A 27549-nucleotide genomic window follows, 5' to 3' on the forward strand; every position below is an offset into this window, starting at 1 on the left:
GCCCTAAGTTGGTGTCGTAAGTACCGTATTCTCAGTGCATTTGCGCACAAAACTGCGCCATCCTTAACTTAAGTTTCAATGCGTAAGGCGTGGTTATGGCAAGTGGGAATGAAGTGGGCGTGCTTCATTGTAATGAGCCGTGACCCCATGCAAATGAAGTGCCGGCCGTACTGCGCATGCGCGCACGAATCTGGACCTCACTGCGCATGTGCAGAACTTTGGTCAGCGCAATCAGTGAGATAGGTAAAAGGCCAAGCGTACTTAGTTTGAAGATCGCCCTGTGTCTAAATAGCCCCAGTCAAACAGACTTCAATTGCAAAAGTATTTCCCTGTGTTCCCTTCCTAAAGCAAGTTGCTTCTGCTTTGAACGTTTGTCAGTGTTTGTTGGTAAGATTTGTTTGTGAGAAAAGTGTTTGTGGAGTTGGAGGGTATAGTTGGTGTTTGTTTTTGATAATTTGTTCTTTGTTTTGATTGTTTGCGTGTTTGTTTTTGATAAGTGTTTTTTTTTGGTTGTGTTTATATTTTTTGTTTTCCTTTTTTGCCTGTTTGTTTTCGAATTAATAGTAGCTGTCTGTATCTTTTTTATTTTTGCTTGTTTGTATTTTCTTTGTTGTGTGTGTGTATTGTTGTTTGTTTTTTGGGTGAGTTCCCTGTTGCTGGGTGTTGTCTGTCATGGCTCCCAAGCGCAGGAAGCTTAATTTTACCCTGGCAGAGAAGCATATACTTGCTCAGGGCGTCATTAAATTTGGGCGATTTCTCCATGGCCCTGAGAGCCACACCACCACCCCGGCCAGGAGGAAGGAGATCCTTCAAAAGATCACCGATCGGATCAATGCGGCGGGGGGGGGGGGGAGACCAGGACCATCGCTGGAGTTAAAAAAAAAAAATGACTTGAGGAGCGTGTCCCGGAACAAGCTGGCAACGCTGCATGCCCATACCAGGGGCACTGGAGGAGGGGGACCCTGCCCAGTCAGGATGAGTGAGGAGGAATGGGCAGTGGCCCAGTGTTTCCACCCACAGCAGGTGGTGGGCCTGCCTGGCTTTGACAATGATCCTCTTATGAGGACAGGTAATTTTTTTGAATTTCTATCTGGTGATTAGCATGTGTGGGTGGGGGAAGGGAAGATGTGCCAAGTGTGTGGATCCAACAACCTGTGATTGTTTTGTGTCCTCCCCAGATGGCCAGGAGTTTGCAGCCCCATCAGCCCAGGAGGTGGCAGCCCCATCAGCCCAGGAGGTGGCAGCCCCATCAGCCCAGGAGGTGGCAGCCCCATCAGCCCAGGAGGTGGCAGCCCCATCAGCCCAGGAGGTGGCAGCCCCATCAGCCCAGGAGGTGGCTGGCCCATCAGGTCAGGAGGTTGCAGGCCCATCAGGGCAGGCTGCTGCACCACCCCCAAGACAGGCTCATGCAGAGTCCCAAGAAGGGCAGGATTCGCCATGGGAGGGGAGTGCCCACAACTCCCCTAATTTGGATGTTGAGTGGGAGGAGGATGAGGGGGAGGAAGATGACAATATTCTGATTGGGCAGAAAATAATGATGGGCCAAGATATGACCTTTGAATCATCCCCTGAGGGAACCCCACAGGCGCCCAGCAGTCAGGCCACCATCATGGGTCGCCCCTTCCAACCCTCCTCCAACATGCAGCAGCACCCATGGCTCACTCCAACTCCTCCTCCAAGGCCACAAGCCTCAGGGGCAAGTAGGATGCCGACCCCTGAAAACAGGGGGGGGTTGGTGCGTCTGCCGGTCAGTCTGTTGAGGGACAATGTCCGGCAGACCCGCAGTCTGTCTGCAATACAAAAAACAATGACCAAGGTGGAGCGCAGCCTGGGTGCAATGAGGGAGTCACTGGGTGACGTGGCCACCAACTCCGTGGGGGTCATCACCTGTTTGTGGGACCTGAGGAACGCCACAACAGGTGTGGCCCAGGAGGTGACTGCCCTCACCCAGGCTGTGCAGGCCAATACCCGGGCTGTGCAGGCCAATACGGCTGACATTACTTCCTGTCTGACAAGGATAGCCGTTGCCTTGGAGGGAAGGCCAGCAGGAGGACAGACACCAGGGGAGGCTGCTTCCTCCCCTGTACAGTCCCCCCCCCCTGAAAATACTCCCTCCCCTGCACAGTCCCCCCCCTGAAAATACTCCCTCCCCTGCACAGACCCCCCCCCCGTGAAGATCCCCCAGTCGGCCGTGGCCGTCCCCATGGCCGTGCCCGTGCCCATGCCCGTGCCCGTGGGCAGCCCAGAAGGAGCACTCGGCAACATCCTTAATTTGCAGGGGTACTTTTTTTTTTCTTTTTTTTTACACTGTACTTATGATTTGGTTTATGTGTGTGAATGATGTGTGAATGTGGGGGGGGTGGCATTCCTGAAAACATAAGGGTGTCACCCTCAGTTTTGGTGGAGTAGGGATCCCCAGGACCAGGGAGAAGTCATCCTAGGTTCCTGAATGGTGTATGAATGCACAGTGACATAATTGGAGCCGTGGCGGGGCGTTACTGCTCCCAAGTACCAAAGGGGGGGGGGTACTTGGATCTAATCCAATTCGATGTGCATGTGATGTGTCTGTGCTAGGGACCACAGTGACGTGCATTCATGCATTCTCATTGTGAGATAATTAATGTGCGTTTTGTAACCCAAAAAAAAACATTCTCATTGGCATATAAGTAATGTGCATTTATTTTGCAAAGTAAAGATTTAAAGGTCACATAATCTCTGTGATTTGTTCTGGGCAAAGCAAAAACAAAAATATAATTAGGATCCATTTACTGGGCAAAGATGCCTTCAGACAGTTGTCTCCTGATTGCCTGGCCCTCAGCAGACCGGGTAGAGGGGTTTGGGGGGGGATTGCCTGGGTGGGGGGTTAGGTCAGGACATATCTCCACATGCATGCCCCTTCTTAAAGCAAAATTGTGCAGTATGCAACATGCCCCAATAATTTGGCATACAAAGTCTGGGGAATACAATAGTGTACCCCCAGTCCTGTCAAGGCATCTGAATCTTGACTTTAGCAGGCCAAAAGTCCGCTCTACTATAGCCCGGGTCTGGATGTGCACCTCATTGAATTTTCGTTCTCCGGGTGTTTGGGGGTTCCTAAAGGGGGTCATCAGGTGGGGTCCCAAGGCATATCCTGAGTCACCTGTAAGGGAAAAGACAGGAGGATATTAGTCATGCATGTGCCCCTTGTGATGTCTGCATCATGGGGGGGCATACCTGACACCAATGTCACTCACCAATCAGCCAGCTGTCTCCATAAACGTTCATCTCAAAGTCTCTGTAGATCTTGGTCTGCCTTAGGATGTAACTATCATGGCACGAGCCGGGAAACTTGGCACAAACGTGCCAGATGAGGCCATGGGCATCTACGATCACCTGGACATTGATCGAATGCCAGCCTTTCCTGTTTCTGAACAGGTGTTCAGTATCATGGGGGGGCTGTAGTGCCACATGGGTGCAGTCTATCGCCCGATGGTCTTAGGAAAGCCAGCAATATTATAAAAGTCTGTCATTGCTTGCACACGCTGGTCCTCCTGGGTGGGCATGACAAACTGGTTGCTCATGCGCCGCAGTATGGCAGGGACCACCTGATGTAGACATTTGCTCATGGTTGACTGCACCATCCCAGCCACACCTCCAGATGCTCGCTGGAATGAGCCACTCGCTAAAAAATGGAGGGTTGCCATCACTTTTTCAAGAGGTGTCAGGGCATGGGAACGTAGGGTTGGGGCGATTAGATCCTAATGAAGGAGTTGGGTGATCTCCAGGATGGCCTCCCTATCAAAACGGTAGTTGCCAATCACCTCATAAGCTGGCATTTGCCAAATATCACGCCGTGGACGATAAACTCGCGCCTGTGCCCTCATCCTCCTCCTCTGTGCCCTCCTCCTCCTTTGTGCCTGTAAGGCAGCAAGTGCCGTCAAAATCATCGCTGGTCCTGGCATTTTTAAACAAAAACCTTCACAACTAGAGCTCTAACCTCTAGTCACTACCTTCAGCAAACCCTTCCACAGCATGTGTAAAATTAGGGCTGGTTTTATAATGTGGAAATTTAGTCAGAAAAACTAACAGGTGCGCACAGGGCGGAAAATACGGCACACACACTTAATTCTGAGAATCGCCCTAACTCCCTCATTTGCATCTTTGCCTATCAAAAACAGCGGCGAGCCTAGCGTAATTTGCGCCCGGGAATGCGCAGGTGTAACTAATTTAAGTACGGCTGAAAATACGGAAATCTTTGCTTAAGTCGTTTTGACGATCGTGCGCAAATATACGCGCCGTGTAAATTTAGAAAAATGGAGTTAAGTCTGCGTATCTCTTTTGAGAATTTGGCCCTATATACACACTGTGGGCTAGAAGTCAATTTCCGGCCCATTTTGGGTGTATTACTTGCACCTTTGTTTAATTTATATATAGATTTCACTATTTATATATAGCTACTGGGAACCAGATGTGATATCTGGGCCCATTTTTGGATCACGATCACTTATCACTTGGGGATCCCCTGCCCAGGGATACCTCGTTCTTTGACGCTGTACTTTTTCCTACATATAAAATATATACCTCTGATAAAAAAAAATGGATCCATGTATATATATATATATATATATATATATATATATATATATATATATATATATATATATATATATATATATATATATATATATATATATATATATATATATATATATATATATATATATATATATATATATATATATATATACTGTATATACACGTCATAAAGGTTTGTAAATTACACAATGTAGAGCCTAGTGGACCTACATATTTCACATACATCTTGTGCTCCTTCAGGATCCACAAGATCTCTATATCAAAAATATGGGTACAATGTCTAAAATTACATGGTGTACATCAATCAGTCTGTATGGTGAGATATTATCCAAGTAATGTATAGCAGTAAAGTGTAGATATCTTAAATTAGAAAGGCTCTGCATGTGAGCGGGGTGAGAGCCTATGTTCACATATTGTCCATTGCGGTGTGCTCCATATAATCAAGAAAAGGAGGCACTAAGATCCATGGGAGAAACCACACCACCAGATATAAAATGCCTATTCACACTTAAAAGGGGACCAAAAAGCCACAGCACAATGGATCCACTCATACTTGGAATACCAAGGCATGCACATCGACCATCACACAAAATGGCACCGCCTTGCATCAAACAACATCGGATATTACTGACATGACATCAGGCAATACATCCACTAAGACTCTGGCAAAATGGCGTCCTCCTCCCGCCTAGCGTGATGACGACACCACCCACTGACACATTGCACTAATCTTGGCTTTCCAGGCTCAGAGCTTTTGAGAAAACCAGTATTGGTGAAACGTAACATGTGGGCAGCAAAGTCATCACGCTGGGCAGGACAAGGACGCCATTTTGCTAGCGTCTTGGAGGATGTATTGCCCGATGTTGTGTCATTAATATCTGATGTTTGATGCAAGCTTCATCTTTTTATATGTGAGTGGATTTCTTCTTCTTTGCTCAGGTGTGATTTTGGATCATTCTTCCACACAGTCTTCAAATCTTGAGAGTTTCGTGGGCCTCTTCTATGAACTCTTTAGTTCCATAGATTTTCTATTGGATTCGAGTCAGGTGATTGACTGGGTCACTTTAGCAGCTTTAATTTCCTTTCTTTGAAACCAATTGAGAGTTCCTTTGGCTTTGTGTTTGAGTTTATTAATTGTCTTGATGAAATTTCCACCCTCGTTCACACTGACAAGGGGCAGGATCACTTTCTAATTACTGATAGATTTCAGCTGGTGTCTTGGCCTTCCATGCCTTTTTTGCACCTCCCTTTCATCATGTGTTCAATACCTTTTCCCTGAGTCATGCCATTGTATTACACACAACTTTATTTATGAACATATTTGTTTTAGTTTCTTTATTCGTATGGATTACATGGGTTGTTACTGACATATGGTGAACATTTCATGTCAATACCACCTTTAGAAATATATTTACCAAGAAAAATGGTGACAAGTTCAATACTTATTTTACCCGATATATATATATATATATATATATATATATATATATATATAGTGACATGGTTGCCATTAACTCTCGTTTAAGTGCATTTGTCAGTAATTCAAGCTAGTCAGGAACTACATTTTAGGGCATGGTAGCCTATATTTATTAAAAAGGCAAATATATCGTAATATAAAGGTTTGCCATGCAGGGGTTTCTTCTCTAAAAAATGCACACAGCAGAAAATACTAGCCCACCTGGCTCTCTCTTTAGCAGTACCTCTGCTCTTTATGCTGGTCACCCAGACCACAGGATTCTTTAATGTGGATGGCTTTACTTTACTTTAGCACCTACAGCTCCTCTCTGGCCTTAGTCCTCAGGCTGTTTATGGCCTCTTGCAGTCACACATGTTCTGGCTGCCTCCTGAAGCCCCTCTGACTCCTGCAGACCTCCTGTCTCTCTTGGGGTGGAGCAGTCTCCAACTGGGAGCCATGAGGTCTTCCCATACCCAAGGAGTGTGATCACGTGAGCACACATTCTGCTGGTCCACAAAACCTAGACACAGTGTTGGAGATCCTGTCCCACCCAAGACACTATAGAATCTCCAAACTACAGAGCCACATGCTGGAGTACCGAAACCTGGAGAAACCTGCGAAAGTCGTTTTCTCCAGTCCACATCAATGCTCTGCAGTCTTGCACCAAGCCAATATGCACACCCTGTGAAGCCAATGTGTACACCCTGTGTCCCCCAAACTACCAATTTTACAGTGACAACATCTCCTACATCACAGTATATATATTGTAAGATTGGGGAATTAATCTGAAGTATCAGGTGTATTCACAATGAGCAGCACCAGTCCAAACTGTAGTTTTAAGGCGTGGCAGCCCACTTTTATTGAGTAAAAGAAAAGTTCACTTATACACCAGTTGACCACAAACAAAAATACCAAGCCACCTGGCTTACGCCTTGGCAGCACTGCTGCTCCTCTTACCAGTCCTTTCACTGTGTCACTCAGCTCTTTCGCACACTTGGCTCTCTAGCCTTCAGTTGCAGCGCCCTGCTGCATGGCCAACCTCTGGCCTAGGAATTGGGGTTCTCCTGACACCCCTGATAGGACCCGACCTGACTCCTAGGACCAAGATTCGCTTCCTTGGGGCTGAGTCCTCTGACCCCTTGATGAGACCTCTGTCCAGTGGCTTCTGGCTGAGGGCCCTTGACCCCAGGTGAGACCTTCCAGACACCAAACTGGAAGCTGTCTCCAAAACAAGAGCCATAAGCAATTCTCAGACCTGACTATATAATGACCCTGCACACCTGTGTAGTGAGTCAGGTTGCAGGCATCTAGCAAAACCTGGACCCAGGATTGAATGTTCTGATTCAGAACTACAGAATCTGGAGAGATGCTAGTTCTGAACCTTGTATTAACCCTTAATGAGACTCCTGAGTCACCTTTTACTATAAACTTATAGTGACAGAGCCTCTCTATGTCACTATATATATATATATATATATATATATATATATATATATATATCATTTTTTTATTAGAATCGTATCATTTATACTCCAATAAAGATTTTGTAAAATGTTATATTTGTATATTTTTGTATTATATGACACACCAAACATTCCCCCACTCCAGGCTCCTTGATTGGGGACTTAGGCCCCGTACACACGGTCGGACAAAACCGATGAGAATGGTCCGACGGACCATTTTCATCGGTTCACCTCTGAAGTGGCTGTACGGCCTGATGTGTGTACACACCATCAGTTCAAAATCCGATCGGGTCAGAACGCGGTGACGTAAAACACACGATGTGCTGAATAAAACGAAGTTCAATGCTTCCAAGCATGCGTCGACTTGATTCTGAGCATGCGCGGGTTTTGAACCAATGCTTTTCTGTACTAACCATCGGTTTGTTCCGATAGGGCAGTGGTCCATTGATTCGGTTTTGAAGCATGTTTTAAAATTTTGGACCGAAGGAAAACAGACTGATAGCCTATACACATGGTCGGTTTGGTCCGATGAAAATAAACTTTGGTTCATTCTCATCGGACCAAACCGACCGTGTGTACGGGGCCTTAGGGTTCTCTTTTTTTTTTTGGCTATTATGATATAATGGGGGGGTGGTGTCAGGATTTTTTTTTTATTTGACTGTGACACAGTTTCTCCCTCCACATAAATATTTAGAAATAAAGTATATGTTTTTATATAGATATCATATTTTCAGGAGAGGAATTTGACAATAGTCAGTATCTGAAGTAGATGATTACTGAGGGTATGGTCTTGAACAAAATGTATAGGAGGATAAGAAAAAAAAATGTATAAGAGGATGTGGTAGTCTGTAGTATGCGCTGGATAGGAGTGTGCAGTAAATGAGTGTGGAGGGTATGAAGGTGGGCAATATGGGCAGGAGAGAAATGTGGAGGTTATGACAGTGGATAGTATGTACAGAAAAGGAGTGTAGAGGGTATTACAGTTGGCAGGTTATGATTATGTGGATGTGTGGTAGGTTATGATTATGTGGATATGGTAGAAGACACTATATGCAGGAAAGGAGTATTATACAGTGAGGGAAAAAAGTATTTGATCCCCTGCTGATTTTGTATGTTTGCCCACTGACAAAGAAATGATCAGTCTATAATTTTAATGGTAGGTTTATTTTAACAATGAGACAGGGGCATTGCTAGGTGGCAAAAAGACCAGGGGTTTCAGCCCGAAGCCGGCACCGGGCATGTGTGTGTGTGTGTATATATATATATATATATATATATATATATATATATATATACAGGCCTCAAAATTTCAAGTCCTGAGCTACTAGCCAGGCCTTAAGAGTTACTCGCCACCTGTTGCCCCACCCAAATTCTACCTTGCCCCGCCCCTTAAACATGCCCTTGTAAATTATCTCATGAAATAACACTGTTAAATGTTTTATTTAGTATGGCACAGTGGCTGCGTTTGATGGCATGGCACAGTGGTGACAATTGATGGCACAGTGGCTGCGTTTGATGGCATAGTGGTGACAATTGATGGCATAGTAGCTGCGTTTGATGGCATGGCACAGTGGTGACAATTGATGGCACAGTGGCTGCGTTTGATGGCATGGCACAGTGGTGACAATTGATGGCACAGTGGCTGTGTTTGATGGCATGGCACAGTGGTGACAATTGATGGCACAGTGGCTGCGTTTGATGGCATGGCACAGTGGTGACAATTGATGGCACATTGGCTGCATTTGATGGGCACAGTGAGGCTGCAATTTTTTATTAATTTGTGTTTGCGCCCCCCCAAAAATTTTGAGCACCAGCCACCACTGTTCCCCAGTACACCTCTACCTCCAATGCTTCCCTCAGAACTCCTCGACCTGCAACGCCTCCCCAGTACACCTCTACCTGCAACGCCTCCTCCAATGTCTCCCCTCACCATCACACCTTTGATTCGTCTCCAAATATACCTATAATCCATCTTCCCAGTATGTCTCTGCCTCCAATGCCCCCCGGCAAACCTGTGCTTTGTGCTTTTAACGACCCCCCCAGCATACCTCGTCTTCCAACCTCCCCTCACCAGCATATCTATGCCTCCAATTCCGCTCCCCCTCCCCCATTCTATCATACCTATGCCTCCAATTCCATCCCCTGCCCCCATTCTATCATACCAGCTATTCCTCCAATTCCATCTCCATTCTATCATACCTATGCCTCCAATTCCTCCACCATCTATCATATGGTATTATAGATGGGGGGGGGGGGGCAGAATTGGAGGAATAGGTATGATAGAATGGGGGGAGCTGGATGGAATTGGAGGCATATGCATGATGGAATGGGGGGAGGGGGGCAGAATTGGGGGCATAGGTATAAAGGATACTAAGTATGCTTTAAAATCTAGAGTCACTGATAACAAAATGATATAAAAGCCAAAAATGGCAGAAATACTGGAACGCAAATCTATAATCAATATAATAAACATTCAGTAACAATTTGTTCTACTTCTTTAGATTCCAAATAGGGTGAACAGAAAATATGACCATCAATAACAGTCATTGAGATGCACAAAGCTGTAGAAAATTCCCCGCCCCCCCCCAATCCAACATGTTTCTTCAATCCCCCTCCCAGCAAACTCCCAGTGCCTCCAGAACACACATCACAGATCTTTCTTAACATACCGTTTTACTGAGGGCACGGTGCACTGCTTGGATGTGTGGGAGCCTGGGAGGTGGAGAGGGGCGGTCCGAGGCGGAAAGGGGCGGTTCCACGCGGCGTCTGATATAGTAGTGGCGTGGGGAGACTAGTGTGAGAGATGGAGAGGGGCGGATCCGGGCAGCAGTTCCAGATCTGTTCTATTGGACTGTAGGCAGTGAAGAGGCGCGGTCCCGGGCGGCATGGAAAGGTTGTGGGACATACTAGCTAGCCTATGAGAGGAGGAGGGGGCGGTCCTGGGCGGCGTGCTGTCCAATCTGCTGCTAGCCTGTGCTAGCCTGTGAAGGGACAGCACGGCGCGGCAGCTTAGCTGAATTACTGTGTGTGTCTGAGCGGTACTCGCACAGTACATAAATCTCCTCGTGATTGGCGAGGAGGCGAGCACAAATTTTGAGCCCTGTATATATATATATATATATATATATATATATATATATATATATATATATATATATGTGTGTGTCTGTCTGTGTGTGTGTATATACAGTACAGACCAAAAGTTTGGACACACCTTCTCATTCAAAGAGTTTTCTTTATTTTCATGACTATGAACATTGTAGATTCACACTGAAGGCATCAAAACTAAATATAAAAATAAATAAAATATATTTCATATTCTAGGTTCTTCAAAGTAGCCACCTTTTGCTTTGATTACTGCTTGGCACACTCTTGGCATTCTCTTGATGAGCTTCAAGAGGTAGTCACCTGGTGCAGCACCCCATCACTCTCCTTCTTGGTCAAATAGCCCTTACACAGCCTGGAGGTGTGTTTGGGGTGATTGTCCTGTTGAAAAATAAATGATGGTCCAAATAAACGCAAACCGGATAGAATAGCATGCCGCTGCAAGATGCTGTGGTAGCCATGCTGGTTCAGTATGCCTTCAAGTTTGATTAAATCCCCAACAGTGTCACCAGCAAAGCACTCCCACACCATCACACCTGCTCCTCCATGCTTCACGTTGGGAACCAGGCATGTAGAGTCCATCCGTTCACCTTTTCTGCATCGCACAAAGACACGGGGGTTGGAATCAAAGACCTCAAGTTTGGACTCATCAGACCAAAGCACAGATTTCCACTGGTCTAATGTCCATTCCTTGTGCTCTTTAGCCCAAACAAGTCTCTTCTGCTTGTTGCCTTTCTTTAGCAGTGGTTTCCTAGCAGATATTCTACCATGAAGGCCTGATTCACACAGTCTCCTCTTAACAGTTCTAGAGATGTGTCTGCTGCAAAAGGTGGCTTCTTTGAAGAACCTAGAATATGAAATATATTTTCAGTTGTTTCACACTTTTTTCTTATGTATAATTCCACATGTGTTAATTCAAAGTTTTGAGGCCTTCAGTGTGAATCTACAATTTTAATAGTCATGAAAATAAAGAAAACTCTTTGAATGAGAAGGTGTGTCCAAATAAATATATATATATATATATATATATATATGTGTAAAGTATATATATATATATATATATATATATATATATATACACACACCTGACCTGTCCTACATACACTGACCTGCTGTCCTAGATACACTGACCTCACCTACATACACTGATCTCACCTACATATACTGACATTTCCTACATACACTGACCTGTCCTACATACTCTGACCTGTCCTACATACACTGACCTGACCTACATACACTGACCTGACCTACATACACTGACCTGTCCTACATACACTGACCTGACCTACATACACTGACCTGACCTACATACACTGACCTGTCCTACATACACTGACCTCACCTACATACACTGACCTGACCTACATACACTGACATGTCCTATATACACTGATCTTTCCTACATACACTTACATGTCCTACATACACTGACCTTTCCTACATACACTGACATGTCCTACATACACTGACCTTTCCTACATACACTGACCTACATACACAATCACTGACCTACCTCAGCCGTGGTGTGCGGCGCCGGCACGTCCAATGTGCCCATCATAGAGATGCAGCCAGGGAGGCTTAGGAGGCTCAGGAGCCGAGGAGAGCCGCCGAGCAGGAAGCAGGGATGTGGCATAGCGGGCAGCTATGGTGTGCGGCGCTGGCTCACCCAATGTGCCCATAATACATATGCCATCTAAATCAATAAGGAGGCTAGGTTTGTGTCCAATAAATATCAAAAAATGTGAACAAATTAATAAGTGGAATAAAAAGTTAATAGTCCAACAATGTGTCGAATTTGACCTTTCCTGGCGAATTTGATGATATTGGTTGGGACGTCTCACAACTCCACATTGCTCTCATCCCCTTTGCTTTGATTGATCCTGACGGATCACAGGTTCTGGTAAGGGTCAGTGTGTGTACTGGTGGTGGTTCCGTTTGTTCACACTGTCTGTTGCCAGTCACTGTGGGATGCTCTTTATGTATTGATTTCCTGCACGGATTTACACCATATCAGTTTATTTTCTCTGGTTGCTTTACTGGTGGATCGGTGACCCCTTGGAGGATCGCTTCAAAAGACAGGCTCCATTCCAGCATATGCGATCCAGTGATTTCAGCTTGACTAGATCCGTTAGGATCTTACATTCTGGTAAGGGTCAGCAAGCTATAGTTATCATTGGACCCAGAGTTTTTCTTCACGTTTGCAGCAGTGTGCTAACACTCAAATTCGACACATTGTTGGACTATTAACTTTTTATTCCACTTATTAATTTGTTCACATTTTTTTATATTTATTGGACTCATACCTAGCCTCCTTATTGATTTAGATGGCATATGAAGGCCTTTTCACTCTTTAGCGCTACTCCACCGTTTGTTTATGATTTGTATGTTTGTATAACATTTTTGAGTTAGCTGCTTTATTTTTAATTTCACTTTTTTATTGGTAAGCGCACTTTTTCACTTCTTTCATAATACATATGCAGCCAGTCAGCCAGAGGAGGCTCAGGAGCCAAAGAGAGCCGCCAAACCGAGCAGGGAGCGGGGAATGTCGCAAGGCGCGCCGGGCGGCACTGTAATTCCCGCCTTCTGAGCTTGCAGCACCTATGATGGACATCACACATCCCGCGGTTCCGGATTGGACCATTGGGACGTCCATCATAGGCGCTGCACCAAAGAGCTGTCCAAGGATGTCAGGACAAGATTGTAGACCTACAAGGCTGGAATGGGCTACAAGACCATCGCCAAGCAGTTTGGTGAGAGGGTGACAACAGTTGGTGTGATTATTTGCAAATGAAAGAAACACAAAATAACCGTCAATCTCCCTTGGTCTGGGGCTCAATGCAAGATACCTCAATGCAATGAGGTATCAGCCCAGAACTACACAGGAGAATCTTGTCAATGATCTCAAGGTAGCTGGGACCATAGTCACCAAGAAAACAATTGGTAACACTATGCCGTGAAGGACTGAAATGCTGCAGTCCCTGGAAAGTTCCCCCGGCTCAAAAAAGCACATGTACAGGCCCATCTGACGTTTGCTAATGAATATCTGATACATTTAGAGGGGAACTGGGTGAAAGTGTTGTGGTCAGAAGAGACCAAAATCAAGCTTTTGGCATCAACTCAACTCTCCGTGTTTGGAGGAGGAGGAATGCTGCCTATGACCCCAAAAACACCATCCCCACCGTCAAACATGGAGGTGGAAACATTAGGCTTTGGGGGTGTTGTTATGCTAAGGGGACCTGACAACTTCACTGCATCAAAGGGACAATGGAAGGGGACATGTACTGTCAAATCTTGCGTGAGAAACTCCTTCCCTCAGCCAGGGCATTAAAAATGGGTCACGGATGGGTTTTCATAGCCAGTCTCCAGACCTTAATCCCATAGAAAATATTTGGAGGGAGCTGAAGGTTCGAGTTAACAAATGTCACCCTTCAAACCTTAATGACCTGGACAGGATCTGCAGAGAGGAGTGTGCAAACCTGGTGACCAACTACAAGAAACGTCTGACCTCTGTGATTGCAAACAAGGGTTTTGCCACCAAGTACTAAGTCATGTTTTGCGAAGGGGTCAAACACTTATTTCACAAATTAAAAAGAAAATTAATTTAAAACTTTTTTGAAATGCGTTTTTCTGATTTTTTTTTTCTGTTCTGTCTCTCACTGTTAAAATAAACCTACCATTAAAATGATAGGCTGATCTTTTCTTTGTCAGTGGGCAAATGTACAAAAATCAGCAGGGGATCAAACACTTTTTCCCTCACTGTAGGTATGGCAGCAGGCAGCATGTGTAGGATTATGCCCCGTACACATGATCGGAAATTCCGTCAACAAAACCGTGGATTTTTTTCCAACGAAATGTTGGCTCAAACTTGTGTTGCATACCAACAGTCACACAAATGTTGTTGGAAAATCCGACTGTCAAGAACGCGGTGACGTACAACACGTCTGACGAGCCGAAAAAATTAAGTTCAATAGCCAGTGCAGCAATTTGCTTGATTCAGAGCGTGTTTTTTTGTCCTTCGGAATTGCATACAGACAATCGGAATTTCCACCAAGAACTTTTGCCGTCGGAAAAATTGAAAACCAGCTCTCAAATTTTTGTTGGCGAAAATTCCAAAAGAAAATATCCGATGTAGCCTACACACACAAAAGCTTACATCAAAGATTTCTTGTCAGAATTTCCGATTTTGTGTACGGGGCATAAGAGTGTGGAAAATATGACATCATTCAGTGTGTGCAGGAGAAGAGTGCAAAGGGTATAATGGCATGTAGTATGTGCAGTAGAGACGTGCAAAGGGTTATTTTTTTTATTCTCATTACAGGAATACTGAGGAAGTGAGCAGAATGGGAGATGGGGGTTTACTTACTGATGGTGTAAAGCTGAATGGGTGCCAGGAGCTTCTAATGCATAACAGGAAACAGAGAGTGCTCTTTTCCTACAGAATGATGAAGGAAGGAAATAAAGCTATGTTTAGTTGAGTAGCATATATTGCTGCTGGAATGGATACCAATGTCTACTTTCTAGTATACTTGGTTGTGTTACCCAATAGAGCAGACCATATTTATTTGCCAAATTCATAAACTGCAGGCCACAAAATTAAGTCTGCAGTGTTCTATGGCATGCTGTACAAGGCTGTACCATGGTTTGACAAATGCCCAACATAGTCAAGATATAGGTAAACAGCATATATTTGCATAAAAAGTGCATATATTTGGTTGGAGGGGTGGTAGAATATATGAAAACAATAGGAGAATAAAAAGAAAAATAACAATCTGGAAGTCATACAAGGTTAATGGTAACTGTTTTCTTGTATTATTAATATTGACACCTAGAATATTGAAATTATCCTGCAGTTTGTGTACATGTCCACAAACCTTGTTTGTCTAAAAATAAACAATGCACTTTCTTCTCTATTTAAAAGGAAACTATTGACCACAATCTGACTATGATCAGCAGAGTCATACTCTTGGGATTTCAGGTGTCTCCTCTCTTCCGAAGGATCCTCTTTAGTTTGTTTCTCATAATATATTGTGTGACAATGTATGGAAACCTCCAGACCATCACACTGGTGTCCTACAGCAAGAACCTCCAAACTCCAATGTATACCTTCCTCACCCAACTCTCCATATCAGACATTCTTCTGAGTTCAGACATTGTACCTAGCTTGCTCTATGTTCTACTAAGTAATAGTGGTGTCATGTCCTTTTCCAGCTGTATAGCTCAATTTTATTTCTTTATATTGACAGAAATCTATGACTTATTTCTCCTCACTGTGATGTCATATGATCGATTTTTGGCTATATGTAACCCTCTAATGTACAACACGGTGATGAGCCATGTTTTCTGTTTGCAATTGATTGTTCTGTCATGGTCACTGAGTATTTTTTTTTCCCTGGTTGAATTCCTAACCGTGTACAATTTATGGTTTTGTGGACCAAACATTATTGACCATTTTTTCTGTGATATGGAACCTCTTCTGGACCTTTCTTGTTCTGACATCTCCATGATTCAGATAGAAATTATAATCTTATCTATTCCCATGATCATATTTCCATTTGGCTTTATTATCATATCTTACATTAAAATTATTTACAGCATTCTAAGAATTTCATCGACTACAGGCAGGCAGAAAGCCTTCTCAACTTGCAGTTCTCACTTGGCTGTGGTCTCTATTTTTTATGGAACCCTGTTCTTTACTTATGTACTGCCCATAAGAGGAAAACCATGGGGCCTGAGCAAAATTGGATCACTTTTGTACACTGTTTTCACTCCATTGATAAATCCAATTATCTATAGCTTGAGAAATAAAGATATTAAGTCAGCCTTAGTAAAATCTGTTCACAGCTTCCACTCAAGGTTTCTTTCAAAGTAGATCAGTTAAAACAAGTTACTTTTAAAGAAACAATTAATTTGGTCTCGGGTAGCAAGGTTTCTCTAATAAAAAAATAAACAGAAAGTTGACAACATAAATGCTGTTTCATTTAATTCTTTTGTACAAACGTTTAGACCAGCTCTTGGCTTGGAACCCCCTTTCCTTACATCTCCCCACTCCCTAAAACTTTAGAGCCTTTAAAAAAAATTGTATGCATGCCTTTATTCAGGTGTCTTCAGTCAGTTCTCTTCATCCTGCTATTTCTCATCCTAAATGCTGAAGAGAGTGGTACAACATAATGACTTTTCCAACATATCGGTGTGCCTTGATACCCTGGGGTAAAAAGGGTGTAACAGCTCTCGTGAACGGGAGTGAACCACAACTGCGGTTAGCAAGGATTTCAATGCACTTCTTTATGTGAGAATTCAGTATTGGACCCCAGGTGTCACTCCACACAAACAGGAGTTTGGGGGTTCTCTACACCATCTCTATATCACATAAAGAAAGGCATTGAGCTACTAAGGTTGTATGTATTACAACATGCGACCAGACCTTAGTGTTTAAAATTATACCATACACGTGAAGATTCCAATGCACTTCTATATGCAAGTGATTATCAGTACGGGACCCCAGGCGTCACTCCACGCAAACAGGAGTTTGGGGGCTCTCTACATCATATCACTTAAACATAAAGAAATGCATTAGGCCACTAAGGGAGTTGGTATGAAATACCTTCAACCCTTAGAATAGAAAAGCTAGAGTGAACATGTTCAGCAACTTAGGGCAAGGCCCATAAACAAGTAACACTTATGTCAAGCACATAGTAAATAGGAATTGTAAAGACAAATTATAGTTGCATAAGAGAGGCAATTATAGCTCAGGTAATTTGAGAGTAGATCTCCCTTTAACATGTTCCTCAGCAAACAGCCATAGGCACAACAGTCAGTCCCAAGTAGTATGTTAATAGCTACAAGCCATAATAAATAACAGCAATTGTTTTAGGAGGAATATATGCAGCAGATCTTTCTATAGTACTACAAGTGAAACAATTGCTACTTATCCGTTTGCAGGGCTTGAGTGTAGCAACAAGGGATTCCATAGTGTAGGGTGTCAGCAAGGAAGGTCTCTAAGGTTGTCCCCGGCAATGGCAGTCTGATGCAGTTAAGATAACAGCAGATTCCTGGAGTTGCAGCCTGGAGTACTTTGCAGCATGGGGAGCAATGGCACCAATGGTTGTAGCGTGGCCGAGCTACGGCTGACAATAATATAACCACTTTTGAATGCAAGCTGGATGCCTTTATAGGCAGCAGACAGGTGCAAGTAATAGTGCATAAAGTACTGATTCGGGGCAACCGCCATGATTCGCGGCGCACTTCCGTGTTCCAAGCTGGAATGCATGTGGCTTTGCGCAATGACGTCATTGCGTGGGCGCCGTATGTGCTCCAGTACGGAACGCATTACGACGGCGCGATGAGCGCCTGTTACAGTACCCCCCTCTTGAGGGATAACCACCTGGGGATCTTTGTAGGTGAAGGCTTATAAGGGTATGTAGAATGAAATTGACTACATAAAGTGGGTGCATGCACTTCCTCTGAATTTTCCAGAGAATCTTCTTGTATACCATAATCCTTCCATATAATCAAGTATTGTAGACATCCTCTTCTTTTCCTAAAGTCTAGAATACATTCAACTTCATAATGTTCTTCACCCTGAACTAGGATAGGAGGCGAGGGAGAAGGATTCCTACCAGAAAATTGGTTGGGTCAGTAGGGTTTGACAAAAGAGACACATGAAAAGAGGAATGAATCCTAAGTTCCAGAGGGAGGGAAAGTTGCATGGTATTTTGATTAATAACTTTAGAAATTGGGAATGGACCAAAAAATTGTTTGGCCAGTTTTCTCGCCGGTAAATGCAAACGTAAGTTTTTTGTAGAGAGCCATACTTGATCCCCAACTTTGTAAGATGGTGAAGGTCTATGCCTAAGATCATAATAGATTTTTTGACGATCTTGTGCACGTTTGAGGTTTTGTTTCAAAACTTGCAATACAGATGAAAGGGTAGACCAATAATCATTGGTTGAGGGTAAGTTTGTAAGTAATGGAGACTCCGGTAGAATATTGGGATGAAACCCATAGTTTGCATAAAAAGGGGAGTAGCGAGTAGAAGAACTAGTTAAATTATTGTAAGAAAATTCAGCGAGAGGAAGAGGGGTAGACCAGTTATCTTGAAGATGGGTACAATAACATCTGAGGTATTGTTTAAGACATTGGTTTACTCATTCTGTCTGTCCATTTGTTTGAGGATGATATCCACTGGAATATCTATGGTCTATTTGGAGAATATGACACAGGGCCTTCCAGAAATTTGAAACAAATTGGGAACCTCTGTCAGAAAGCAGACGTGAAGGAACACCATGTAATTTAATAACATGATCAAGTAGAGTTTGCCCTGTTTCTTTAGAATAAGGTAATTTCTTAAGAGGGGCAAAATGAGCCATTTTAGTAAGCATATCAACTGTTACCATGATGGTGTTATATCCATTGGAAGGAGGCAATTCAACAATGAAATCCAAGGACAATGCTTCCCAAGGTTTTGTAGGAATAGGTAAGGACATCAGCAATTCAAAAGGTGGTCTTCTTTCATGTTTGGATCTCATACAGACCTCACAGGTGAATACGTAATCTTTTATGGTGCTAGTCATGTTGGGCCACCAAAAATAATGTTGGATAATGTCAGTGGTTTTATCTATTCCAGGATGGCCAGCTAGGGGAGCATAATATAGGACTTTTAGTATATGGATAACCATAGAAGGAGGAACAAAAAGTTGAGTATGCTTACAGTATAAAGGAAACCTTCATCTTGGGTTAAGCCTTGAGGGATAGTAGTATCTTGCATATTCAAACTTTGTTTAAGTAACTGTTTTAGAGGAAGTTCTTCAACAGGTTCTGAAAGTCTAGAAAGACAATCAGTATTTCCATTTTTCGCGCCTGGCCTGTAGGTAATCAAAAAATCAAATCTATCAAAAAAAATGCCTCCAACGTAGCTGTCTAGAGGAGAGGGTTTTGTTAGACTTGAAGTATTATATATTACGATGATCAGTATAAATCATTATGGGATGTGTTGACCCTTCTAGTAAGTGTCGCCAGTTCTCTAAAGCGCATTTAATTGCAAGCAATTATTTTTCACCAATAGGGTAGTTACATTCAGCTGCATTCAGAGTCTTTGAGAGAAATGCAACAGGATAAAGTGGTGAATCAGGAGCAGAACTCTGGGAAAGTATTGCGCCAAGAGCGCATTGTGACACATCAACTTCAAATACAAAATGATAATTGGGATTGGGAAGTTGCAGAATTGGAGCTGTGGTAAAACAATGTTTTAATTGTTGAAAGGCGATTTGGGCAGCTTTTGACCAGGTGAATTTTACCAATGAGCTGGTAAGTTGGGTAAGTGGTTTCACCAGTAAGGAGAAATCTTTTATGAACTTTCTGCAGAAGTTAGCAAAACCAAAAAAACTCTGTATAGCCTTTCTACAAGTAGGTGTAGGCCAATTCAAAATGCAAGTCACTTTGGACTGATCCATCTGTATTCCTTTTGGAGAAATGACAAAGCCAAGGAAGGAAATAGTGGTTTGTTCAAAGACACATTTCTCAAGTTTGGCGTATAAAGAATGAGCTCTAAGTCTTGCAAGTACCCATCTTACATTAGGGGAAAGAGACCGCCGCTCCAGATGAGTGCACCTCGGTGGTAAGTGTGGACTCAGAAAAATCCAGTGGGTGCAGGTAATGCACGAAGCATAAATGGAAGCAAAAAGGTATGGACAGCCGCACTCCGATAAATGTAAAAAACAATAAAAGCCTTTAATCCAGTAAAAAAACACTGCACAAACAGAGAAACAGCAAACGGTGGGATGATATAGCTGACGCATTTCACATTGTTATACAATGCTTAGTCATGTCTGTACCCATCTTACATGTTTCCGATGTTGCATCAAGTCATCTGAGTAAATGAGTATGTCATCCAAGTATACAACTACGCATATGTCGAGGAGGTCTCTGAAAATATCATTCACAAAGCTTTGGAAGGTTGCTGGAGCATTACACAAACCAAAGGGCATAACGGTGTATTCGAAAAGTCCATAACGTGTGCGTAAGGCAGACTTCCATTCATCACCTGACTTAATACGAATCAAATTATAAGCTCCTCTGAGATCGAGTTTAGTCAATATGGTAGAAGCCTGTAGTCTTTCAATCAATTCAGGAATAAGTGGAAGAGGATAGCAATTCTTCACTGTGACTTTGTTCAAGGCTCAATAGTCTATAATAGGTCTGAGGCTACCATCTTTGTTTGTAACAAAAAAACATACCAGCACTGGCAGGAGAAGTAGAAGGTTTAACAAAACCTTTTTTTTAGATTATCTTGTAAATATTTCTTTAACTGTTGAAGTTCAGGTTGGGAAAGAGAATAAATCCTACCCGTAGGTATAGGGTTACCTGGCAATAATTCAATGGGACAGTCATAAATCCTATGTGGAGGCAATGTCTCTACATTCTTCTCACTAAATACATAAGAGAATTCAAGGTACTGGAATGGTATCTCTTGAGGGGCAAGATGAAGCAGTGGAGCAACTTGATAACAAGTCTTTTTACAGTAAGGTGAATGCAGAAGTACAGTTGCATGATCCCAGAGAAAAGTAGGCATATGCAATTTAAGCCATGGTAACCCCAAAACAACAGGGAAGAGAGGAGACGGAATAAAATCATAGGTCAAAAATTCACTGTGATTATCTCCACAAGTTGTCAATAGAGGTTGAGTTTAGTATAAGATAGGCCCAGATATAGAAGTTGTTCCATCGATAAAACTCACAAAAATGGGGGATGATTTCTTCAAGTGTGGAATTGTTTGTGGAGAAACAAGGCCTGAATCGATGAAGTTACCACATGCTCCTGTATCCAACATAGCCTTAACAGGATTTCTAACTTGATCCCACTGTAAGATAAGAAGTAAAAAGATATAAGGGGCATGTTTGGAAACAGAACAAGTCAATTTGCAAAGGTGGATTGACTTACGTTCATCCTTTTCTTTTTTACAAGAGGACAAGAAGAGATGGCATGGTCTGATGAGGCACAGTAAATGCAAAGATTCAATGAGCGACGACAAACTCTTTCAGATGAGGTAAGTGAGGCACGCATAGTTCCAATTTCCCTTTTTTCATCATAGGGAATCAAACTTAATTTCTGAGGCATAGGGGCAGAAGTTATTGGACTTGATTGATGTTCAGCTCGTCTCTCTCTTAACCTGCGATCTATAGTGATCGAACGTTGTATGATGTCATTAAGAGTACGAGGGAGATCTGCTCTAGCCAACACATCCTTGAGAGGTTCGGAAAGGCCGAGGCAAAATGGTTATGCAGGGTGACATCATTCCACTCAATGGCCCACCTCTGGAATTCTGCTATGAAGTCCTCAACTGGCCGTCTACCTTGTTTAGGATTCCTAATGGCATTTTCAGCAGTGAGTTGCTTATTGAAGTCATCATATAGCAAAGACATAGTTGCTAAAAATTGTGTGCAATAATTTAGGATTGGATCCTCTTTTTCTAGGTAGGTAATTGCCCAAGCACAAGGTTCACCATTTAAATAGGATATATTCCCCAGGTGCGGCTGATGCAAAGCAGAACCTCTGGATATAGAGAGTAGAGACCACTAGGCAGGGGTAGAAAGAGTAATGGGAGGGAATATTCAGGGTGCCTAGATATAACGCATCCAGTTTAGGGCTGAAGAAAATAGAGATGCTTTACGGATGTATATGTGATTTTGAAGATATGTGAAATCTGTTGTGCAATATACCATGTAATATTTTGTAACGCATTTAAAAAAAAAAAAAAAAAGTCAGTATGTGTTTTGTATGTCAGAAATCCAATAAAAAAAGTATCTGATTAAAAAAAAAATAGGATATATTGGTGAGTACCTTAATCCTATCATTGGGAGAAGTGTGAGGGCAGAGTTCACACATTAATTTACATGCATTAACCCCCTGAGCGGTGTTCCCGAGTCTGACTCGGGGTGAGATTTTTGGGCTAAAATCGGTAACCCCGAGTCAGACTTGGGCTCGCCTCGCTGGATGTACAGGGAGTGTTTACTTACCTTGTCCCTGGATCCAGCGATGCCACCGCGCTGTGTGAGCGAGCGGGACCTCGCTCGATTCACACAGCGTCCTCCTGTGCCGCCGATCTCCGTTCCCTGCGACGTTACGACGCACGGGGACGGAGAACGGCGCCAAATTCAAAAAAGTAAACAAACACATTACATACAGTATACTGTAATCTTACTGTATGTAAAAAAAACACACCCCCCTTGTCCCTAGTGGTCTGCCGAGTGTCCTGCATGTCATTTTATATAATAAAAACCTTTTTTTCTCCCTGCAAACTGTAGATTGTCCATAGCAACCAAAAGTGTCCTTTTATGTCAAAAATAGTTTTAGATCAGCTAGAAAACAGCGATAATAAATTATAATCACTTGCAGAATTGTGCGATAGCGATTTGTGGGGAAATTCGTCATAAAAAAAAAAAAAATAATGACAGCGACAATTCTGCAACTGAGCAAATTTCAGTGATTTTGATTTGATTACATTATTGAATAATTTTTATTATAATTATATTATTATTTTTTATAATTATTTATAGTTATTTATTATATTATAATTTATAATTTTGTTTTTAAAAAAAATTCATACCCGGGATGCCTATTAGAATCTTGTTTGGTCAGATTTAAGTGAGTTATTTCTAAGTGAGTTATTTCTAAAAATTACAGGCCTACAATATAAAACGCCAAATTTCCTTGCAAATAATGGTACCGCTTTCAGCATGTTTTTTCTGAAAGAATCATACCGCCAGGGAGGTTAATGAACTCTCTATAGGTCTTTCAATCACCAGAAAAAAGAGGAGGTGGATTAACCTTAAGTTCAGGGGGGAGATGAGGCAAATTTGGGGTCAAAGCAACTAAATCTTGCAAGGCATGATTTTCAGCTTGTAGATTTGATTGATAGTTTGAACGAGAGCGTCTAGCTTTTGAGTAAGGGTGACAACATGGTTTGCAAGTTCCGCTGGGTTCATGGTATATGGATATGCAATAAAGTCTGGCAGCTTACCTGTCTCCATGTGTTCATTAGAGGCCTGACTCTGTTCTGGCTGCCTTTTTATCATCTCTCCTTCCTGTATGGCCCCACCCCAGGCCATCCCAGGAAGTCTATATTAACTGTTGTACTGCAAGTCTGCAGTGATGTTCAACCTTGTTGTTAGCTTAAGTTCCTGTCTGCAGTGTGCTATGTTTACCTTCCTGTGTACCGTTTTTGGCTCGTCCTTGAGTTCTCCTGTTTGCCTGTGACCCTGACCTTTTGCCTGTCCCTCGGTTACCCTTGGCTGCCTGTTGCCCTGACCTCGGCTTACCTATCACTATCGCTTGTCCTGCTTGCTGCTTCCCTCTCTCCCTGCGGAGCGTGACCATGGGGATCCCAGGGGTCGCGACCTGGATCCAGCTGCAGCGAAGGCCATCCTCACCACTAGAGGCTCTGGTGAACACAAAGCTGGGTCTTAGACTCCACGCCCTGGGGAATCTTAGGCTCATGCTTCCTCTCTGATTGCAGCAGTCGGCTATAGGGTTCACTACCCTGTGGTGCATCCCTGACCCCAACGGGGTGCACTTGTCACCTGGCCACAGGTGACCTGACAGTAGGGTTCTATTATTCTGTAATAGCTCTGGGGAACAGGAGTGAACCACAACTGCAGTTAGCAGTAATTTCAATGCACTTCTTTATGTGAGAATTCAGTATTGGACCCCAGGTGTCACTCCACACAAACATGAGTTTGGGGTTCTCTACATCATCTCTCTCTCACATAAAGAAAGGCACTGAGCTACTAAGGCTGGACGTATTACAACATGCGACCAGACCTTAACGTTTAAAATTATACCATACACGTGAAGATTTCAATGCACTTTTATATGCAAGTGATTATCAGTACGGGACCCCAGGCGTCACTCCACGCAAACAGGAGTTTGGTGGTTCTCTACATAATATCACTTAAACATAAAGAAATGCATTGGGCCACTAAGGGAGTTGGTATGAAATACCTTCAACCCTTAGCATAGAAAAGTTAGAGTGAACATGTTCATCAACTTAGGGCAAGGCCCATAAACAAGTAATACTTATGTCAAGCACATAAAGTAAATAGGAATTGTAAAGACAACTAATAGTTGCATAAGAGAGGCAATTATAGCTCAGGTAATTTGAGAGTAGATCTCCCTTTAAGAGGTTTCTCAGCAAACAGCCATAGGCACAACAGTCAGTCCCAAGTAGTATGTTAATAGCTACAAGCCATAATAAATAACAGCAATTGTTTTAGGAGGAATATATGCAGCAGATCTTTCTATAGTATTACAAGTGAAACAATTGTTACTTATCCGTTTGCAGGGCTTGAGTGTAGCAACAAGGGATTCCGTAGTGTAGGGTGTCAGCAAGGAAGGTCTCTAAGGTTGTCCCTGGCAATGGAAGTCTGATGCAGTTAAGATAACAGCAGATTCCTGGAGTTGCAGCCTGGAGTACTTTGCAGCATGGGGAGTGATGGAACCAATGGTTGTAGCGTGGTCGAGCTACGGCTGACAATAATAGAACCACTTTTGGATGCAAGCTGGATGCCTTTATAGGCAGCAGACAGGTGCAAGTAAAAGGTGCAATGCATAAAGCACTGATTCGGCCAACCGCCGTGATTCACGGTGCACTTCTGCCTACCAAGATGGAATGCACGTGGCGCCGCGCGATGACGTCATCACACGGGTGCCGTATGCACTGCAGCGCAGAACGCATTACGACGGCGCGATGAGCGCCTGTTACAAAGAGAGAATGTTGAATTACAATGGGCATCATTAAACCTTGAGGCTGGGTTCACACTTAATACCGATGCGTCTCACAGCAATGGTGCATCTCCGTTCACCATTTCAGGTATGGTTTCAGCCTAAATTTTTGACTGAATTCGGACCTGAAATGAATCAAAAGACACAAAGGGCTCCTGTGCAAATTGGTACTGGAGCCACAGTGGAAATATGTGAATCGGCTCTGTGACGGAATGTCCCACACTCCGCTTGAGTGCTTCCGTCAGTATATCACTTCCTAAGTCCTGGAACACGAGACCAATGGATCTGGCTATAGTAACCTCCAAGAACTAGACAACACCAGTCTTGGAGTACATCAGGAATAGCCTTCTTTATTTGAGATCTCACACAAAAAATATATACACAAGGATGACAATACAAACTGTAATCAGAAACCTAATAAACATGAGCTAGTTTTCTAATCATTCCCAGACTTGGTGACTCAGAGATATGACCTTTCAGCCTTGACGTCTCCTAGCTCACTGACTATACAATACAATACATATTATCATAAATATCAACACAGAACTCCTTTACACAAAAGCAGAGTTTATTAGCACAAACAACAATGGGTGAAAGACTCTTAGAAGCCACACTAAACTTATTTACATTATAGCAGACAACAGACAGACAGGTGGCTAAAGTTGATGACATTGGCATCTTCTAACAGTATGTGTCCCAACAGTATGAATCAGTCACTATTTCTAATATGGCATATACAGGGTTCCCATAGTCTGTGTGTCTTGGGGGGGTGTTAGAATATTATCTCAAATTCATAATTCGGCACCTATCGGTGTTATATTAATTCATGGCAAGCTTGCAAAACATATTTAGTTTTATGATTAATCATAATAATTAGGTATGAGTGAATGACCTTTATTCAATTGATATGACATGATTCTTCAATCTAAAGCTGAGCATTGCTGGATATTTCTGGTTAGCAATTTGAGAATGACACATAAGGAATCTTGGTGTAGGGTGACAAGAATAGATCTCCAGAATAGATCAGTATTTACGTAGTGAGATAAATAATATATTTGTTTATATCTCTTGTTAAGTTAGTTTGTGAAATCTTAGTCATACTAGTATGTATTAGTATATAGTTACTTAATGAAGTTATAGTTAGTAATATATGTTCATATAGGTTATGTGGTTATGACATTACATCATATGCACAGCACTTTAAGTAAAGAGTGCCACATGTGAGCCTGTCAATCAAACTCCATATGTCTCTCGTATATGCTAAGATCTTCTTTTGGTATAACATATTGCTGAACATAAATTAATGTGTGCCATACAAGGGTCTGAGGTCTCGTACACACGACCGAGGAACTCGTCGTAAATGAAACATCATTTTCCTCGACGAGTTCCTTGTCAGGCTTGTGGAGAAACTTGACAAGCTTTCTTTGTGTACACAATGTCAAGACCAAATCTCCTCATTCTCAAACGTGGTGACGTACCACACATACAACAACAGGGGAAGTTCGATTCCACAGGCACAACCCTTGGGGCTGCTTTTACTAATCTCATGTTACTGCGTGTTAAGTAAAAGTTTGGCAAGAGACGATTTGCACTTTTCAGACTGTTACAGCGTGACAAATGTGCTATCTCCATTACAAACGCTACTTTTACCGAAGGTGCGCTCCCATCTCATACTTTATTCTGAGCATGCACGGGTTTCTTAGCAAACACAAATGTGTTTCTCGTCGAAAACCAGCCCGACGAGGAACACGACGAGGAAATTGAGACTCCCGTCGAGGAAAAAGAGAACTTGTTCCTCGACAGTTTTCTCCATGCAAAACATACACACAACCGTTTTCCTCGGCAAAAAAGCTCTACCACCAAGTTTCTTGATAGATTCTGTCGAGGAAAACAGTCATGTGTATGAGGCCTGAGTTTGGCCAGTATGAGGTCATTTGCAACATATATATAAGCTATGCTTTAAGATGGGAGGAAACACTTGCACGACACACTTGCACGACACACTGACACTCACACACACAAAGACATACTCACTCACACCCACTTTAAAAGATAACAATGACATATTTACTCAAAGACTGACAAGGAGAACAGATGAACAGACCAGAAGTCTAAGAACGTCATTTCCTGTTTCTTCCTCACTTGGTTTCAGTCTGAAACCATTACACAAAC

General features: G+C 42.8%; 1 protein-coding gene across 1 annotated transcript; it reads left to right on the forward strand.

The window, feature by feature from the left end:
- Positions 1-15530: 15530 nt before the first annotated feature.
- On the forward strand, positions 15531-16471 carry LOC120930680 (olfactory receptor 1-like). Its single transcript, XM_040341855.1, has one exon. The coding sequence runs from the start codon at positions 15545-15547 to the stop codon at positions 16469-16471; it is 927 nt and encodes a 308-aa protein (XP_040197789.1). The 5' UTR covers positions 15531-15544.
- The last annotated feature ends 11078 nt before the right edge of the window (positions 16472-27549 follow it).

The sequence above is a fragment of the Rana temporaria genome, chromosome 3 (assembly GCF_905171775.1).
Source record: "Rana temporaria chromosome 3, aRanTem1.1, whole genome shotgun sequence".
Classification (NCBI taxonomy): Eukaryota; Metazoa; Chordata; class Amphibia; order Anura; family Ranidae; genus Rana; species Rana temporaria.

Coding starts and splice junctions, on each gene's coding strand:
- LOC120930680 (XM_040341855.1), top strand. CDS start 15,545: ATGATCAGCAGAGTCATACTCTTGGGATTTCAGGTGTCTCCTCTCTTC.